We start from the raw sequence: 19520 nt of genomic DNA, 5'->3' as shown, positions 1-19520 counted from the left end.
GGAAGGGGGAGGGGCAGGAGGAGGAGACACGGAAGAGGGCGGGGCAGGAGAAGAGGGAGGCAAACACTGGGGGGGGTCCCACGCTCTAAATAATTCAGTGAGTATCTCAGAGCTCTGCCTCACAATGAAGTTCCCTATCAAGACAAAGAGAGAGAGGGAGAGAGAGAGAGCCTGGTTAAAAATGAAAGAGCAAATAAAAAATGACAGAACATGCTGACAGACAGATGACCCAGAGACAGACAGATGGACGAGAGACAGACAGGATAATTAAATGAGGCCTTTTCAATCATCTCAGTCCATCAGCAACAGCCTTCACTGCAGGATGTTGCCAACATCTTATTTACACTTTACACTTACACTTTAGTTACATTCACACTTTACAGTCACTCTTTACAACTCACACTTACACTTTACATTGTACAGTTACATTTACACATTACATATTACACTTTACATTTTACAGTTATATTTACATTTTACAGTTACATTTACACTTTACAGTTTTGCCTGTCAGACTGCAGCCTTTCACAGTTTTTCTCTCTTTCCAACCATGTCCATCTTGGTCCAACTCTCATTCAAGGATGTTTTTGTACCAGTTTTCTCTGTCTCTATATTTTGAGGTGTTTGTTGTCAACCAGAGGCGGATACCCCCCCTTTGAGTCTTGGTTCCTCTCAAGGTTCTTCCTCAAGCTCTAGGGAGTTTCTGCTCACCACTGTCACCCTTGGCTTGTTCACTGGGGGTTTGGACTCTGACATTTGTAAAGCTGCTGTTGTAAAAAGTGCTATAGAAATAAATTTGACTTTGACTCTCTCTCTCTCTCTCTCTCTCAGTACATGTCCTTTTTCACTAGTGATGTTGCCTTAAATGTCGTTTCTTCTTAAAAGGTTCAGTGACCAGCCTTCATCCCACCCATGACTCTATATAGCTAGCAGTGTTCAGATGTAGACGAGTTCAGGAATAGTAAATGATCACGTGTGTAAACACGCTCCCTTTACCAGCGTCATTAGAAAGGAACACTAGAGCTCATATATAAGGAATCCCCTCGGAAACAGTCCAAAAAGGAGACTTTTTAGACAGGAACGTGTTTTATAGGACAGAAGGAGCGATAGAAGGATCCCCATAATCTCTCCGGAAGCGACGGTAACACTGAACACGCGTTTTTTGATACGTAGCAACTAAAGAAAGGCTGACTGAAAGGCGCGAGCCGATACTGTCTCACCGACAGTGGTGACGCGCGCGTCGCCGTAAGCCCCGGTGAGTGGCGGTGAGTGGCGGTGAAGGCGGTGAAACTGATACCGTCTGATACCAACATACACATCACCAGCAATACCGCCCTCCTCCAGCCGTGCGCCAAAAATACAAACAAAAACCAAAACGGCTGCATTTCCTCGAGGCTTTACGGGGGAAATGAGACAATACAGAGTGATATACCGACATGTTCTGACAGACGGAACGATAATTATGCGTCTTAACTCATCTTTTGGGGTGAACGTGATGCAAATGTAGGAAGTTTAACGAAATGACTAATATTACTAATAATTACAGCTGTTGTTATTAGGACCAGTAGATGTACACACAGATTGCGTGCTATCTCATAACTCTGCACTAATTTATTCCAAGATAGTAAACTTCTGGAATTGACCTTGCGTTGGAGACAGTCCGCATCCCGGAAAAGCCACACGAGGCTGAAACTAAGGGGAGAGATTGGAGAATGCGAGGCGCGTGTCGCGGCGCCCTTCCCCGCCCCTCCTGTCTTCTCTACCGCGAGCTCCTCGCATCCCTCGCACAGCAGGTCCACCTGGATTCCCGTGAGACGCTCTTCTCTTCGCGTAAAGACAGACGTCAAATAGCGCATAACCGACAGGAAGGAGAAAATATCCCGCACTACGCGCGCGTGTGGGCGTCCGCGTGCACCCCGACACGCACTCGCAGAATCGCTGGACAGTCGCTCGTGCTCGACTGATGTCCTCCTCTCTGAGCTGCCATGGCTCGCTGGACGCTGCTATGCCTGCTCTTCGCCATTGTGGAAAGTAAGTTGTCTGTCTTTTATTTACAGGGCGCAGGGAGAGTCAGGGCGCGCGCTGGCGTGGCGTTTCTGTGCGGCTGCCTGGATTATTCCAGCAGTCTTCACGCGTTGCATCACTGGGAGAACTGGGGCATGTAATAATGTTGGAGAAATAAACGAAATGAATAATAAAATGGTTCTTCTGGGTGACGGAGAGACAGAATTGCAGTTATATCAAATGTCAAACGTACCATGATGTAATGTATATACTGCTGACACCATGTTGATGCCCTAGATTTAAAAAGTATTTGAATCCTTATTTGATCTCATTTTGCTCCGAGCTGTAGCTTTGTGAATGTAGCGCGTGCCGTAAGGTGTGGAAAAGAGGTCGACGCACGTTACCCTGCGTAGTGGAAAAACTCGCGTGCAGCACATCTGGATGATACTACGAGATTATCAAGTTGATGAGCGGTATCGACCAATCTATCAATGCGAAAGAACACGCGTGTGTTATGTCAGCGGGATTAACGGAGCACAGCCATTATCTGTGGCCCGCTTTAACCGCGCGGTACTGTTAATTGTCTGTGCGCGTGTGTGGGGATGTATTATGGCTTGTGTAGGTCCGCGTGCGAGTGCACGTTTGCGCGTATATGTGGCTGTACATGTTAGCATGCACGTGTCAGTATATGTTAATCAAGGAAAGTGACGTAAAGTTCTGACGATACTGAATAACACTATATGACTGAGTGAGGAATGAGTAACAAATTACCTGCAAATACAAACGATCACGCCCACGCACACACACACACACGCACACACACACACACACACACACACACACCTTGGAGCTGTAAAAAATCGTCTTCAGTTCCCGCTGTGTGTAGCAGCCCAGAAGGCTATTTCAGTTAATTAAACTCTGGCTGTGAATGAAAGCGTGAGAATGACAGAGGGGAGTGGATGAGGTCAGGACTGGTGAAGGGTCCCAGGGACCGCCAGCTCGGCTCTGACGGGCCTCTGTGCTTCATTAAACTCACTAAAGGAGAAACGTCAGAAGATGACGCACTGCTGTCTGGAGGAGTGCAGCCTTACAGGATCATGCTGGATTAGACACAGCACAGCCTTACAGGATCATGCCGGATTAGACACAGCACAGCCTTACAGGATCATGCCGGATTAGACACAGCACAGCCTTACAGGATCATGCCGGATTAGGCACAGCACAGCCTTACAGGATCATGCCGGATTAGGCACAGCACAGCCTTACAGGATCATGCCAGATTAGGCACAGCACAGCCTTACAGGATCATGCCGGATTAGACACAGCACAGATTTACAGGATCATGCCGGATTAGAAACAACATAGCCTTACAGGATCATGCCGGATTAGACACAGCACAGCCTTACAGGATCATGCCGGATTGGACACAGCACAGCCTTACAGGATCATGCCGGATTAGACACAGCACAGCCTTACAGGATCATGCTGGATTAGACACAGCACAGCCTTCAGGTTCAGTGTTTCCCTTCAGACTTGTGTGTAAGACACAAACACCAGCAGTCATTCAGCATTTAAGTATTGACGTATTGCTGTGATTCCATGAAAAAAACATAAATTCATTACTATGAACTGAAAAGTTTCCCAGTACATCATTACCCTGCTGGTCTTGAGAAGACCATCTCTTCTCTTCTGTTCTCTTCTGCTGGATTGTTTCTGGTGTGGGAAGTTTAGAGTAATCCACACATAGTGTTGTGTCTTTCATGTGAATTAGTGAAAAGGTCCCTTGCAATGTTACCATTCAACAGATGGTTGGTTTCCCATGGCAGCACACAACAGAAGAGGCTTGTGTGGAAATCAGAAGGGGTTTATGTGGAACCCTTTTTGTTTGCAAGAGAAGTCCAAACATATATTTGATGTTTGTATATTTTGTGGCTCTGTCTGCGTGTCAGGACCTGGTGTGCAGCAGACACACGCTGACGCTGGCCAGACCTACAATAGTGGCTCAGTCTTCTTGTCCATGGAGAGCGTGGAGAACTTCAGAGACCACAAACAAACTCATACTGCATGTGCCGTGTTTACCCCACATGCACAGATAGTCTTTATTAACCCTGACTTCCTCTACATAGCAGACCGATTACATCATCTCATCCACAGCGAGGGTAGAAACATACTTCATGCATGGCAGGAGGTATGGGGACTCTGGGGTTTTCAGCACAGACTCTCCTACTTATCCAAAATTAGAATCAATACAGAGTTCATGTTATGTATTCACCCTGGGGGGTGGGGTCTACAGGGAGGGGTGGCTCTGCAGGGAGGGGTGGGGTCTCCAGGGAGGGCTGGGGCTCTGCAGGGAGGGGTGGGGTCTACAGGGAGGGGTGAGCTCTGCAGGGAGGGGTGGGGTCTACAGGGAGGGGTGTGCTCTGCAGCGAGGGGTGGGGTCTCCAGGGAGGGGTGGGGCTCTGCAGGGAGGGGTGGGGTCTACAGGGAGGGGTGGGGCTCTGCAGGGAGGGGTGGGGTCTCCAGGGAGGGGTGGGCTCTGTAGGGAGGGGTGGGGTCTCCTTGGAGGGGTGGGCTCTGCAGGGAGGGGTGGGGTCTACAGGGAGGGGTGGGGCTCTGCAGGGAGGGGTGGGGTCTACAGGGAGGGGTGGGGCTCTACAGGGAGGGGTGGGGTCTACAGGGAGGGGTGGGGTTGGATGGTCGGTTTGTCCTCCTTTCCCTGCAAAGGCACGATTTCAGCAGCCATCCCAGCGTCAGTGTCATGGCCGTGATAGACAGACGAGGCTTTTCCAAGGAGCGACGAGACACTTTTCCTCTGCCCTCATACCACACTGGCCTCATCCATCCCAGTTCACCTATTCTCCCACACAACAGTGCATCACAGTCCTGAACATGCTTGAGATAAGATGGGGCAGATCCTTAAATGCCTCAAAAGTCCGACTTTTTTGTCTTAAGACTTTATTCTGTAATTACTGTGAATGATTTAGCAACTACAGTGAGACTGATACAGAAGGGCTGTAGGAATGAGAGTCTGATCTCACACATCCGTGGAGAAGGGGGTGTGACGATTGGCCACCCTCCTGGTGTCAATGTTTTATGGTTTCCCTGTCGTGCCTGTTTTTCCTTTACTGCCTTGTTCCGCTCCTTAGTTTCATTTGCGCCACCCCTCGTCTATTCCTTATTCCAGTCCATGTTTTGGTTCTCCCTGTCCCCATGTTCACCTGATTCTGTTATTGTCTAATTGTCCTGGTTATTTGTACCCTGTGTTTTGGCTTTGAGTTTGTGGTTGTTGTGCTAAATCCTTCTGTCAGGGTTGCCTTCTGCTTGTTTTACTGTTGTGGTTGCGTTTCTGTTTACTCCAGTCGCGTGTTATTTTCCCTCAGTGTTTCCTCTTTGTTTTACCCTTCGTGTTCGTGTTTCTTTGTTTACTAAACCGCCTCCTGCACTTGCGTTCTACCTCTTGCCTGTTCCTGGTGGGGTTGCTACAGGGGGCTCATTTTTATATTAAATAGCAAGCTTAGAAATAGAGATCCAACTGGACATAAGGATGTGGAGGGCAGGTGTGGTGGACGTACACCAGTGAGAAAGTAACACTTGGGGCAGGATCAGCAGGGAATGAACATGTGCAATCTTACATGGCTTTGTTGGTAATCCCAGCTGAGACATTTGTAAACAGACGCTCTCGCTTTCTGTGATATCAATGAGAAGACAGCAGCTTCTGAAGGTATGGGCGGTTAAGGCACCTCTGTTCTATATTTGGCATCTATTATATACACCTCAGCACATATGCGCACGCGCGCACACACACACACTCACACACACACACACACTCACACACAGGCTTTCTCCCTGACACAGGCTGGGACTTCCTGAAGCGAAGGATTTTTCTGAGCACTCTGGTGCTGCGCCTGTGCCATTCTCGTCTGTGACTGAGACAGTCCCGTGTCTTGCACTCAGTGTAACAGTTAAATGAATCTGAGCATAAATAGAGTCCATGTTTCTCTGGTTCCCCTGTAGTGTTTTCTCAGATGTGTGTCGTACTCTCTCCCACAGTGCTACAGTGTGTGTGTATATGAACATGCACCCTGGTGCCTTACAGATCCAGATCTGTGTGCTCTCTGTGTTCACTGCACTGCCTGTGCGGATCCAGATAGCGTAGAGCTCAGGTCTTCCTGAACCACTCTTAGTAATAATCAGTAATTCCATAATACAGATCAGTAGCTCAGTTGCCTTATATATACAGAGCACAGGTACTATCCAAACACTTAAATTTCAGCAAAATTCAAACTGAAACCTTGTCAGAGGCAAAAAGAAACCTGGCCACTGGATGTAGATTTGATTGTCTTGGTGTCATGTTGTTTAGATGATTCATGATTCTTAGCTTGGTGACTTGTTCAGTGGTTTTGAAATGCCAGTCACTCAAACAAGCGTCCTGGTTGTTTTCTTAGCTCATGCTCTTATTCTGATGCTGTCAGGATGTTTTTAGTGTCTGACTGCTGAACATAAAGGTTTCTGTAAGCTGAACACAGGCCCAAGTCAGAGAGTGTCTTCAGCAGCCATTAGACCTGCAGGACTAAGTGTCCTACTCTACGGAGTGTCTCCAAGACCAGGATATTCTGGCCACTGTTTCCACCTACGTGTTTTAGTGGAGGGAGGCAGGAATTCTGGGAGCATATGGTATAAACCTGTTATGTCTGCACGTTCACAACAGCTTGGATAATCATTTGTCAGCAACACTGTACTGACCGTCAGCAGGAAGTCAGTCTTCACTCTTTGCAGTTTAAGATGATTTTTTTGACAGTGGTGAGCTGTCTGGTTGATGTTAGTAGCAGCGGCTCAGTGGTAATGTTAAAAAATGAAATTTAATTTAATTCTGTGGTCAGCAGTTAATCCACAACAGAGATGTGAGGTGGACTCATGGTGCATTAGCACAGAGATGTGAGGTGGACTCATGGTGCATTAGCACAGAGATGTGAGGTGGACTCATGGTGCATTAGCACAGAGATGGCAAGGACGGAGCCTTGTGGACTTTGTCCTGTTTCTCATTCAAAATGAGTTTTTGCTGCACACAGAGACACACACACACACAGAGACACACACACACACAGAGACACACATACACACTCAACCTGCTTCCTCCACTTTCAGCATGTCTCCCCCTAACTGGCACGTTGAGAGCAATAAGACACAGCCAGTTGTACTGCAGAGGTGACTGCTGGATTTTTGCATTAGTCGTGTGACACTTTTGCGTCGTTTAGGACGCCCTCTGTAAGAGTCCGTGAGCTCCAGTCAGGGCGGTGGTGGGTTCACACCCTTCCTTCACAGTTAGTTTACTTTTCCCTTAAACTCACACTTTTATCTTTTCGTTGCTGCATTGCAGAATAACATAACTGCAAAAGCAACAGCAGCCAAAGTTCCTCTCTGACGGGCCCAGACAAGCCCTGCGAAATTATCGCTGCCAAGTCCCGCGAGGCCAACGCCTTACCAGATGATGGCACTTCTATTCTATGGCGCATATTGACCACACGCACGTTAGCAGATGGAAGCAAATGCAGTACACAGGGCGAGCGAGCGCCCTGCAAAAAATAAGACCGCGCCAAAGTGCTATCGATCTAACCCATTTTTTAGCGCTTTTAGAGAGAAGGCATCGTTGCGCAGAGGAAAGGACGGACAGTCGCGTTCCGATGAATAACTGATGGACGGGGTCGGCGGAGAGCTGCTCGCGAGCCCAGCCTCTGCGCTACTGCCGTGCGCGTTACCCTGAGATTCAAACGTGTCCGCGTGTCTCGGGGTTTAATGGAGTTCTGCAGTGCAGAGGCGCGTTTACACGGACGCATCCGCTAAAATTCCTAATGTGGTTATTATCGAATGAAAACTGTCAGAGACGTGGTGACTGATCTAACCGGCTAATGACTACAAACGAATGATTTCACAATATTGAATCCCTTACTTGTAATGTTTAATATACGGACTAATTCAGTGTTATCACAATTACAGTTCAGATAAGGCATAATGGTATGGATAGCAAAGATAAACAGTTAAACAGTCAGGCAGTAATGTAATAGACTCGGAGGACTTTAGGATCTCTGATCAGTATCAGTCCTCAGTCTGACGCACTGAGGTGTGTGTAATAGACGCCAAATATAGACCGGAAGGTGTCTTATCCGCCCATACCATCACTAGACGCTGGCGCTTTATTGATTTGACGGGGAAGGAGAGCGTGTGTTTATAAGTGTACATCTCAGCTGGGATTAAATACACGCGTGTGTGCAGAAGGCTTCTCGAGTTATTTATTTAAAGATGTAACAACTTTCCATATTTCTCCCTAAGTTTCTTACACGCAGATTGGAGGTGGGTGGGGCACCCTAGCCGTTCTTTAAACCTTCACACACGCGCAGTCTCTCTCTCTCTCTCTCTCTCTCTCTCTCTCTCTCTCTCTCTCTCTCTCTCTCTCTCTCTCTCTCTCTCTCTCTCTCTCTCTCTCTCTCTCTCTCTCTCTCTCTCTCTCTCTCTCTCTCTCACCACTCACTGTGTGTATGTGTGTGTGTGAACAGCCCAGCATGGGCAGACTTGGTTCAGGTACACAGTGCATCCTACTCTGTTATCATTTTGGACAGATTTGCTTACTCACACATGTACATGGAGCTCTTCGACTCGGTCATTATGAATTCTCAGCAACTGTGTGTTGGAATTTCCTTAATCTGATAGAATATGTTCTGTTTTTAGTCACATGAAGCTGCACTCGTGTGTGTGTGTGTGTGTGTGAGTGAGAGTTTGTCTTTTACTGACACTCCTGGGAGGAAACAGTGTTGGAATATTAATTTTGAAATGTACAGTTTTCTCTCAAGAGCAGCAGAAACAGTCAGACAGAAAGGTTACGACAGTGTGGAACTGGAAAGGCTCTGCCTGCTCTTACATAACGTGCAGAGGAAGGTAGAGGACAGGAGAGAAAACACACTGAATTATCCACAGGCCCCGTTACCCCCATACAAGTCTCTTCTGAAAGGCAGCACAACACAACCTAGAAGAGGATATATTACAAAATGGAGGAAGAGAGCAAATGTGGCATAAAGAGGAAGAGAGGGGGGTAAAAGAAGTGGATCTTCATAAAACGAGAGGTTCCATTTGTGGTCCATTTATGCTCAGAGAGTGGACTCTAGTCTACCCTAAAGCTCTGTGTTTGAGGGTAACCACACTAGCATGGGCACTCACATCCATATGTGCCCAGCCACAGTTTATATAGGTACAATATAGACCACTGATATTGATTAGTGGACATGTACACACTCACACACACACACACACACACACACACTCCATACACTGACACTCAAACACACTCTCCACACATGTACACAGTGGCGTCCATCTTTCTGAGTGTTGCTGAGTGTGAATTCTAACTGTTCACTGTACTATAAATGTTGAGTTTGGCCCAAGAACATGGGGAAAGGGACAGCATGCTTTTAGGTACATAGGGAGGTTAGACGGGTGGAGGACGGCAGCGGTACAGCAGTGAGAGGGGCTAAGAGTTTACGGTGCATGATTAGTGCGTTCATTGATCTGCTGTGTAAAGCCATAATTCCTGTCCACTGGGGAAGAGAGAGAGGGCAGAGGGGGGAGAAGCAGGGATGAGCGAAAGAACAGGGAGAAAGATTGATGGTGAGAGAGGCGATAGAAAGAGATGTAGGAGATGTGTGCTTTATACTGGCTCAGAGCATGAGTAAGCCCCACACGGCCCAGGGCGAGCCGAGCCAGCGCTTGTTTTGATCTATCAAAAAGCAGGACAAAAAAAACTGCCTCCCAAAATATACTCGGCTGGGAAATGGCAGTGTGCAAAGCCAGCCGGTAGAGGAGCAGGGATCCCAGAACTTAGCTGTCACTAAGGCTCTCCTCCCTAAGAGATGTAGCCCAAAACGCCACTAAACGCTTCAACAGAGCTCAGTGTAGGGGAATTGGGAGCAGGTGACACAGCCTGCCCCTGGCCAGGGTGCTGGAAAAGAGGGTGCCAGAAGAGCGGTACTGTCCATGGTGCTCAAAACCACACCATGAGCAGTCAGTCACGGCTGAAGATAACAAAAATGACAGGAGCAGGAAACAGGTTGCATCGTGCCGTCCCTGACCATGACCAGAACTGACTCCTCTCAGCATCTACAAATTATCCAAACATCTTCACATCTTCACAGATATGGCTTTAGGACACATGGGGGGAAAATGTTTTCATAACACAGTTTCTTTAAAGGTAGACTTGCATTCCATATTGTACTAATGAAAAGCAAATATAACCATGTGAAATTGGTCCATAATAGGTTTCATGTATCTAAACACTGTTAGAAAAGGACATGGGTGCATGAAAGAGTTGGTTAAATGTTTTGGACATTTTAAAATACAAAATATTTAATCAAATAACATTTTAGAATATGTAAGCTGAGGGTATGATGTTCTAAAAGAAATTTTAAAAAAAAACTATTTTGTTTAGAAATATCATTTAGAAGTATAATTTTTAAATCCACAACATATATATATATTTTTTTATCCTGGGCTTGTCAGAGGTAAACAACCATTGACAGAGATAACCAGCAATGCTTTTATTATTCTAAACCACTTTTCAAGAAGTCATCAAATTACATGTATGTTGGTTAAGAAGTAATTCAAGTATATTCTATAGTAAATATTTTTTCCTAACTGTTTTAACTATCTTGGGATCTATAAGAAAAATACTATAGCATGTTATAAAATCACAATTAATTATACTAGTTTATTCTAATAGGCCGTATTAATTCTACTTTATTCTGGTAAACCATATTAACTTTTCCACATGTGGCAGAGAGGTGCATGAGAATAGGGATAGGTGTAGCATTCTGCGAGTATTGGGACGAAATAAAAGACATTCCCTCAGTGTCAGCAGAGACGTGGAGCATATTTACAGTGTTCTCGTAGGAGTGGTACGGTTAACACCACGGTATGGTTTTGAGTGCGGACTTCCACATCGTTTAATCCCAGACATTCATAGTTTCTGACTCGTGTGGCTTTACTGTGCGTAACGGAAGTAGTGCATAAAACAACTGTGATTGGTTGTAACTCTGATTGGTTGTATTCTATCAGCAGTTGAGCCAAATGAAATGAAACTTTCTGGAGAAAATTCCTTTGACAGAAAAGGCCGGATGGAACTGTAGTGAACTCACACCTGAGATGTTAGAGGACTTTGTGTAAATGTACCCAAACTCCGGGCAGGTATTACAGCCCAGGTTTCTGATTCATGGGCTCTGTGAGATAAACATAGACACCTGAAAACATGGAAGTATGAAAAATGCATAACATTGAAAGAAAATTAAAATAAAAAAGATAAAACATTCTAATTTATTATTTAATCTAATCTAATATAATCTAAACACCGAGCATTAGGGTTAGACTATCTAATCTAATCTAATATAAACACTGAGGGTTAGGGTTAGACTAAATAATATAATGTAATCTAAACACTGAGGATTAGGGTTAGACTAATCTAATCTAATATAATCTAATCTAATATAAACACTGAGGGTTAGGGTTAGACTAATCTATCCTAATCTAATCTATAAACTGAGGGTTAGGGTTAGACTAATCTAATATATTCTAATCTAAACACTGAGGGTTAGGGTTACACTAATCTAATCTAATATAAACACTGAGGGTTAGGGTTAGACTAATCTAATCTAAACACTGGGGGTTAGGGTTACACTAATCTAATCTAATCTAAACACTGGGTGTTAGGGTTAGACTAATCTAATCTAATATAAACACTGAGGGTTAGGGTTAGACTAATCTAATCTAATATAAACACTGAGGGTTAGGGTTAGACTAATCTAATCTAATCTAATCTAATCTAATATCTAATATAATATAAACTCTGGGGTGTCTGTAATCTAATCTAATATATTCTAATCTAACTTTCTCCTTTGCTGAGTCTCAGCACTTGTTTGTATCATGAATCTTGTATTCCCATGGCAGTGCTGACTTGGTTCTGATGAGATGAGGCCTGCACTCTTATATCTCATGAATGCTGTCTGAATCTGAGCCTTTATTCAGTCAAAGCTCAGACTGTTATATTTAAACGATGCTAAACTTTCCTCTTAAAGGTAGCCAAGGAGCTGACACAGAGGAACGATTGGTGGAGCATCTCCTAAATCCCGCCCACTACAACAAACTGATTCGTCCAGCGACCAATGGCTCAGAACTGGTGACAGTGCAGCTGATGGTCTCATTGGCCCAGCTCATTAGTGTGGTAAGTAGAATTTCCATAGAGGATGCAATGAATTCCACTCAGTCTATAATTAAGTTTTTATTGTTAATGTTACTGAAAATCCATACTGAGCCATCTGCTGTCATTTGTCACACACACACACACACATACACACAAAGTCAGCTGAAATAAGTGATTCAGCTTCTTTTATTAACAAGGTCTGCGCTGTGCAGATCCAGAGAAATCTCTCCACCTCTCAGCAGCTTGGTGACCTCTAAAGGACACACACCGTGTAGGACACACACCATGTAGGACTCACAGTTAGAACAGGGCTTACAAAACTCTGTAAATGCAGTTAAATGCATATTTAAGCCCCTGATAGTTTACATTTCACTACTGACACCAAAAGGCACAATGTAATAAAGAAAGTGAATTACAATATATAGGACTATATTAAATTTTATATTAATAGATAAATATCAATATCAAACAATAACTGGACTCTGGAGGTTCAGTATGATACAGGCTGTGGACTCTAGACATTATAATACTTAAAATGACATTAATGAACTAAAATTGAAACAAGTGAAGGATTGGATGAAAGAAAGAATGAAGACCGTTGAAGTTGGAGCATTAATAAAGGAGGAGGACACACTCTGTACCCACTTGGCTGTGTAACTGTGCCTCTCAGTGCCTCCCTGAGCCTCTGAATCTTCCAGCCAGCTCCCTTTACGCGGTAAAGCAAGCTCAGTCTAACGGCCTATGGAAGGGAGTCTACAAGACTTCAGAAGAATGTGTAGTGAGGTCACGTTTGGTGCTTCCTTTAGCTGTCTGTGCCTTAAACTATTGTAATCTTTACAGAGTTTTCTTCAGATTTCTCCGTAATATGGTAACGCTGTAAAGTTGTCTTGGTTTTAATGATGATGTCATACTGGCGTGTAGAAATGACTCATCTTTAAGCAGACGAATGTTCTCTCTCACTTTTCTGTGTGAACAGCATGAGAGAGAGCAAATCATGACCACTAACGTCTGGCTCACCCAGGTCAGTCTCTCTCTCTCTCTCTCTCTCTCTCTCTCTCTCTCTCTCTCTCTCTCTCTCTCTCTCTCTCACACACACACACACACCTACACACACACACACCCAGGCTCAGTAGCACCTGTGATAAGGCAGACCATGAGCACTCAGTCTTCTTCTACATGGTTCACTGATGTCTGCTGTCAGTGAGGTGTCACGGTGTCCTCGCAGCACTAGCAATCCTGGCCAGGACCCACAGACATACCCACCACTCAGCCCCGTGTGTGTGTGATATGGGGGCAGCACCAGAGCTTTACATTCATTACATTAATGGCCCTTCTCTAATATGTTATGTGATATAGTCATAAACAGTATGTTTAAAAAGTCCTCTAATGCAGGTCTCCTCTCCATCCCCGAGTTTAGACGGGTGTCTGTAGGAGGCAGATCCTTTAGTGTCATGGCCCCAAACTATGGGACACTTTACCTCAATCTCTCCGTCTGCTCCTCGCTCTCCTCCTTCAAATGTCAACGTAACACACCTCTTCTCCCAACACTTTCATAACCTCTTTTCTTATCCATATTTGTTCATTATTGTGTTGTCAATTCTATTTACTTTTTCCCCCCACTATCATTGTAAAGGGACCGTGTGTATATGAAAGGCTCTATAAATTGATCATATTATTATTATTATTATTATTATTATTAATTATCAGACATCTGTGACACATACCAGTACTGACAATTATCAGGCACCTGTAACACGTAGCGGTACTGATAATTCGGTATGCACCATTCTCTGTTCTATAACATACGAAATGCTGTATATTTCTAACGGTGAATATGATTGGCTGTGCCCAGGAGTGGCAGGACTACCGTCTAACGTGGGTCCCAGAAGAGTTTGATGGCATGAAGAAGGTCCGCCTCCCCTCCAAACACATCTGGCTGCCAGATGTGGTCCTCTACAACAAGTGAGTGCCAGACCCTCCTGTACCTGAGCTGGGGTAGTGCATGTACTTACCTGCATCACACCTGCACCTTGAGTGACCTTAAGTGACCTCACTGTCACCAAACTTCACAGAAGAGCTGAAACTAAGCCTAATTACCACAGAACCACTCACTATGTCCCCAGTTTAGTGACCGTGGTGTGTGTACTGTGTACTGTTCATTCAGTCGTATAGCACAATAGCCTTAAATAAATCGAATGTTGTTTCATACTTTCTAAAGACTCATTATGTTTGTGTCCTTAGAAAACATAAAACAATATTTTATTCATATATGTACATGGAGTAGTAACGTCTGTGTGTGTCCTCACCAGCGCTGACGGCATGTACGAGGTGTCTTTCTACTCCAACGCGGTCGTCTCCTACGACGGCAGCGTCTTCTGGCTACCTCCAGCCATCTACAAGAGCGCGTGTAAGATCGAGGTGAAGCACTTCCCTTTTGACCAACAGAACTGCACGCTCACCTTCCGCTCATGGACGTACGAGCGCACCGAGGTAGACCTGGTCCTGCGCGCGGACGTGGCCAGCATGGACGACTTCACGCCCAGCGGGGAGTGGGACATAATTGCGCTGCCGGGCCGACGCAACGAGAACCCGTCGGAGCCGGCCTACGTGGACATCACCTATGACTTCATAATCCGCCGCAAGCCGCTGTTCTACACCATCAACCTGATCATCCCCTGCGTGTTGATCACCTCGTTGGCCATCCTGGTCTTCTACCTGCCGTCCGACTGCGGCGAGAAGATGACGCTGTGCATCTCCGTGCTGCTGGCGCTCACTGTCTTCCTCCTCCTCATCTCCAAGATCGTCCCCCCCACCTCGCTGGACGTGCCCCTGGTGGGCAAGTACCTGATGTTCACCATGGTGCTGGTGACGTTCTCCATCGTGACGAGCGTGTGCGTGCTCAATGTGCATCACCGCTCACCCACCACCCACACCATGCCGCCGTGGGTGAAGCTAGTGTTTCTTGAGCGCCTGCCCGCGCTGCTGTTTATGCGCCAGCCGCGCTACAGCGGCGAACGCCAGCGCCTGCGCCGCCGCCGCCGCCGTACCGAGGAGTGTCGCGGCGCGGGGCTCGGCGCCATGTCCTCCGCCCCGTCCAGCAAGGAGGCCGGCGAGGCGTGCACGTGCTACGTGAACCGCGCCTCTCTCGAGCAGTTCGGAGGGGTGGAGCTGAGCAGCGCTGAGGGAGGCGGAGCTGGAGGGTCCGTGGACGGGCAGAATGGGCTGAGGGAAAGTGGGTCCGACGCAAGGGATGGGGGCAGCTCCGCACCAGGCCGGGCCAAGCAGGCAGTGCCGGCACCGGGCCTGACACACACCCTGCTGGGGCACGCCTGCTCCGGCATCGAGGAGGCTGTGGATGGCGTTCGCTTCATAGCCAACCACATGAAGAGCGAGGATGACGACCGCAGCGTGAGTAGCAGCCGTTACGTTGCATCTGATGATGCCTGCAGATTTGCTGGCATGTACACTAGTGGCAATGGAGCACACTGTCCTCTGAAACTCCATTTGAAATAAACAGTGCACAGCCAGTGGGGAAATTGCATTAAAGGGCCATTAAATTTGCCTTCAGAAAATGGTTCGGCTGATATTAGATTTTCATAACTCTGGCCCTTGTGAGGTTGCTGAAGTGCCAGCTTATAATCATGGCCTTGGACTTTCCAGAGTTCTCTGGCTGACACATCATTGATCTCAGCTGTCCTGGTTCATATCATTGATCTCAGCTGTCCTGGTTCTCTCATCATTCACCCCAGTTTGACCCAAACCCTCCTGTAAACGTCCAACACTCACGTTTAGAGAGGACACAGTGACCAGGGGGCAGTTGTCTGTAGAGTTTCTACCATGTCCCCCATTTGCCCAACTGTTTACCCCAGTCTGAGACTCGAGGGGCAGCTCTAACGCATTTATGCTGAAGCATTGTGCAACACTTCAAAACAGGATTAATGAGCTCCTAAAATTATTCTTCTATAATTCTAAATAAAATGGTAACATTTCTGATAAGACTGAGTGCTATCATGTTCATACCAGTGTGCAGTTCTATGGGTCATGGAGGAGGGATCTGGGTCATGGAGGTGAGCTCTGGGTCATGGAGGCGAGCTCTGGGCTATGGAGGGGGGGCCTGGTTCATAGGGGCGGGGCCTGGGTCATGGAGGCAGGGTCTACAGGTGGATTTTGTCCCAAAGGCTCCATAATAGCATGGGCTGCCCTGTTTACAGCACACAGTCTCATCAAATGCACATGAACCAGCCTCACTCAAGAGGATGGTGGACTGTTGGAAGAAATAAAAAGCAACCTGATTAATACAACTGAAATTAAACACATAGGATGTATTTACTAGCATATTTAATGTTTGCTGGGCTGAGCTGTTCTGTTCAGGCCTCAGTGTGTGCCATGTGTGCTGACCTAAGAGCTGCATCACGGGGTTCCCTTAAGAGACTCCACTTATTCTGCCCATCATCTCGACCTGCGCACACCCTCATCTCTATGGTTACGGGTGGTCTCCATGCCAACCCTCTGGCGTGGCCATCGTCGTGGTCCACACAAACTCCATGTCTCACACACTCCTCGTGTTCTCGTGTCTTTTCGCGTTTGACATTTTTCTTCCCTTTCCGCTGTTACACCATCTGTCCCAATGCCACATCTGTCTTCTTATCTGTCTTTTCTCCCCTTCTGCTTTGTGTCTTTCTCACAGGTGAGTGAAGATTGGAAGTATGTTGCCATGGTGATTGACCGGCTGTTCCTCTGGATCTTCGTGTTTGTTTGTGTCTTTGGCACTATAGGAATGTTCCTCCAGCCTCTCTTTCAGAACTCCTCCAAGACTGTCATCAACGCACCTGGCTGACCAATCAGAGCCCTGCAGCCCCTCCAGACACGGCCCGGGACCAATGGTGGCAGGAGGATGAAGGGAAGAGGGAGGGCCTACTCAGGGGAGGGGTACTGGGATGGTTGCATTTTTGACTCTGGACACGCAGCCATAATGTGCTGGGTTTATATGATGAAACAATAACCATACAGACAAACATGGTGTCCTGGAGCAGGCCTCTGTTTCCTCTCCATGTGCCCTCAGACTGATGGGCTGCACAACCATTCATGAACAGAGGGCACGTTTCTCTCCCAGCCAACCAACATTATACTCTCCACAAGTAGACAGCTAGACTGAGCCACCACCACCCACAAGCCCCACCCTCTGACACCATCCTCGTGACTACTGGTTACCATAGGTGAGCCAGGCAGAGACGAGGGAGATTTAACCGCCTGTGCGAAGTAACTTATCTTCCCTCTGCTGTTTCCTGTAAGTCTTGTTGCTCACGGACCGGATGCTTAACCTACTATAGTGTGCTGTCCATGTAGTATCTCTGTCATTGTTCTTGTGTAATCACGAGTGAGTGGTCATTTTGGGCTCATGCAGTATTGCATTATTCTATTAACATAACCAGAATGTGTTATGACGTTATACACTAATTATTGTACACAGTGATGAGAAAATAAACTAGATTTTGATGTGGAAAATGATGCAGGCAGGGAATTATAGGATATATAAGTTAATACTTTAGAGAAATGGAGCTGCAAATCTGTGGGTTGAGCAGACAATGCTGAGGCAGGTCTTTTCTGTGCTGGGGAGATTCTGAAAAAGGCTCATAGTAATCACGCAGGGAGTAAGGATCTTAAACTCTGTTCTTCTGAGAAATTGAGATGATAGAAAATGAAGAGAAGAACTAAGGAGATCGAACAAAAGAAGTCAGATATGCAGAAACAGCTGCTATGACAAAACACAAGAGGGCATGACTTTAACCACACGTGCACTCACATCAATTATCAGCTATGATACACGTATCAACTTTTCCCTGTTATTCTTTAACTTGCAGTGTTCAAGTGTACCGTGTGTTACCAAGTGTTATGACGGAACGTGTGAGCCCACATTGTGTGCTGTTCTTCCCGGTTTCCTTGATTTGGAATGCTGGGTAATGACTCAGTCCACCACTATATTTGCACCAACCTTGTCAGAGTTTTCTGTCATGCTCTCCTTTCAAGGCGCTCTATCTCCCCCTTTAATCTGCTCCTTGCCTTTAGACGTCCCCTAGAAAATGATCTAAATATGGTAGTATTTTTATGAACATCGCCATAACTGAATCATAATTTGTATGAGTTCGTATCACCATCACTTCCTGCGAACTATGACCAGGGCTCCTACTATTTCTTTCACTTCCTTTTTTGGAGCTGAAAACGTGGTTCATGATATTCGGTTCGACATTATCTGCTTTTCTAGACTTTCACAAATCCGGATCTCTCTTAGAGTTATTGTTGCTGAAAGAGGAGCCATGCCTGTGGCACTTCTGTGAGGATGTGTAGAGATGAAGCAGATGACAGAGTCCGCTCCGTTTTACTGCCTTGGCTCAGTCCGCCATCTTCCGCGGGACAGGGCCAGGCAACCTCAGACTCAGTCACTTTACACTTCACAACTATTTTCCCAGTCCAGTTCCCAGCTGTTCAATCCAGAAACAAAAGTAAAACACAAACAAACGACCACGCAATGACGGAGTGGCAAAATAAGTCAGTATTTTACTGTTAACTCGTCTTTACTGGGTCGTTAATGAGACCGGTGGGTTGATGGTACACATGCGCTCTGATACACGTTTTAAACACACGCTCCTCTTATTACTCTTCACTTTAATGCACTAATAAAGGTTCAGTACTCTCTCTTTATTTTGGTGTGGTGGTGTGTGTTTCATCTCTGAGTGTAGCGAGTGAACTTGACTCCTGAGTAGATGCAAGATGAAGACCCACTAGTTAAAGTGAACCAATCCAGTCGACAAGAACTTTCTTCTGTCCTTTCTTTGGGATTAGGAGAGCATTATTTTAGCATGCTCATCTGACAGAAACCTGTCCCGGTCATGGGTTTTGCATAATGGCAGAGAGAAAACGTGTCTGTATATATTAAAATTCCATTTGTATTTTACTGCGTAGAATGCACAGAAATGTATCTGTACCCAACCAGGAACTGAAAACGCATCTAAATGGGGCCAGAAATATGTCGTCTGGTGCCAGATTAGCAAAGTGTGCCAACTATCGTAGCATAGCGCCATCATTCTTGCTACAATAAACAGAAGATGATTCTCTCTAACCCAGCTGGTCTCTCTAATCCAGCTGGTCTCTCTAATCCATCCGGTTCTCTCTAATCCAGCTGGTCTCTCTAATCCATCCGGTTCTCTCTAATCCAGCTGGTCTCTCTAATCCGTCCGGTTCTCTCTAATCCAGCTGGTCTCTCTAATCCATCCGGTTCTCT

At 46.2% G+C, this 19520-nt stretch overlaps 1 protein-coding gene across 1 annotated transcript; it reads left to right on the top strand.

Annotated features, from left to right (window-relative positions):
* The first annotated feature begins 1691 nt into the window (after positions 1 to 1691).
* chrnb2 (cholinergic receptor, nicotinic, beta 2) lies at positions 1692 to 18964 on the top strand. Its single transcript, XM_027030829.3, has 6 exons — positions 1692 to 2031; positions 12117 to 12262; positions 13218 to 13262; positions 14094 to 14203; positions 14551 to 15649; positions 16929 to 18964. Exons 1-6 carry the CDS (start codon positions 1986 to 1988, stop codon positions 17076 to 17078), a joined length of 1596 nt encoding a protein of 531 aa, XP_026886630.2. The 5' UTR covers positions 1692 to 1985; the 3' UTR covers positions 17079 to 18964.
* Positions 18965 to 19520: the final 556 nt, after the last annotated feature.

This window comes from Electrophorus electricus, chromosome 14, assembly GCF_041902795.1.
Source record: "Electrophorus electricus isolate QZ-2024a chromosome 14, ASM4190279v1, whole genome shotgun sequence".
In the NCBI taxonomy this organism is placed as follows: domain Eukaryota; kingdom Metazoa; phylum Chordata; class Actinopteri; order Gymnotiformes; family Gymnotidae; genus Electrophorus; species Electrophorus electricus.
This window is presented reverse-complemented; position numbering and strand designations above follow the sequence as displayed.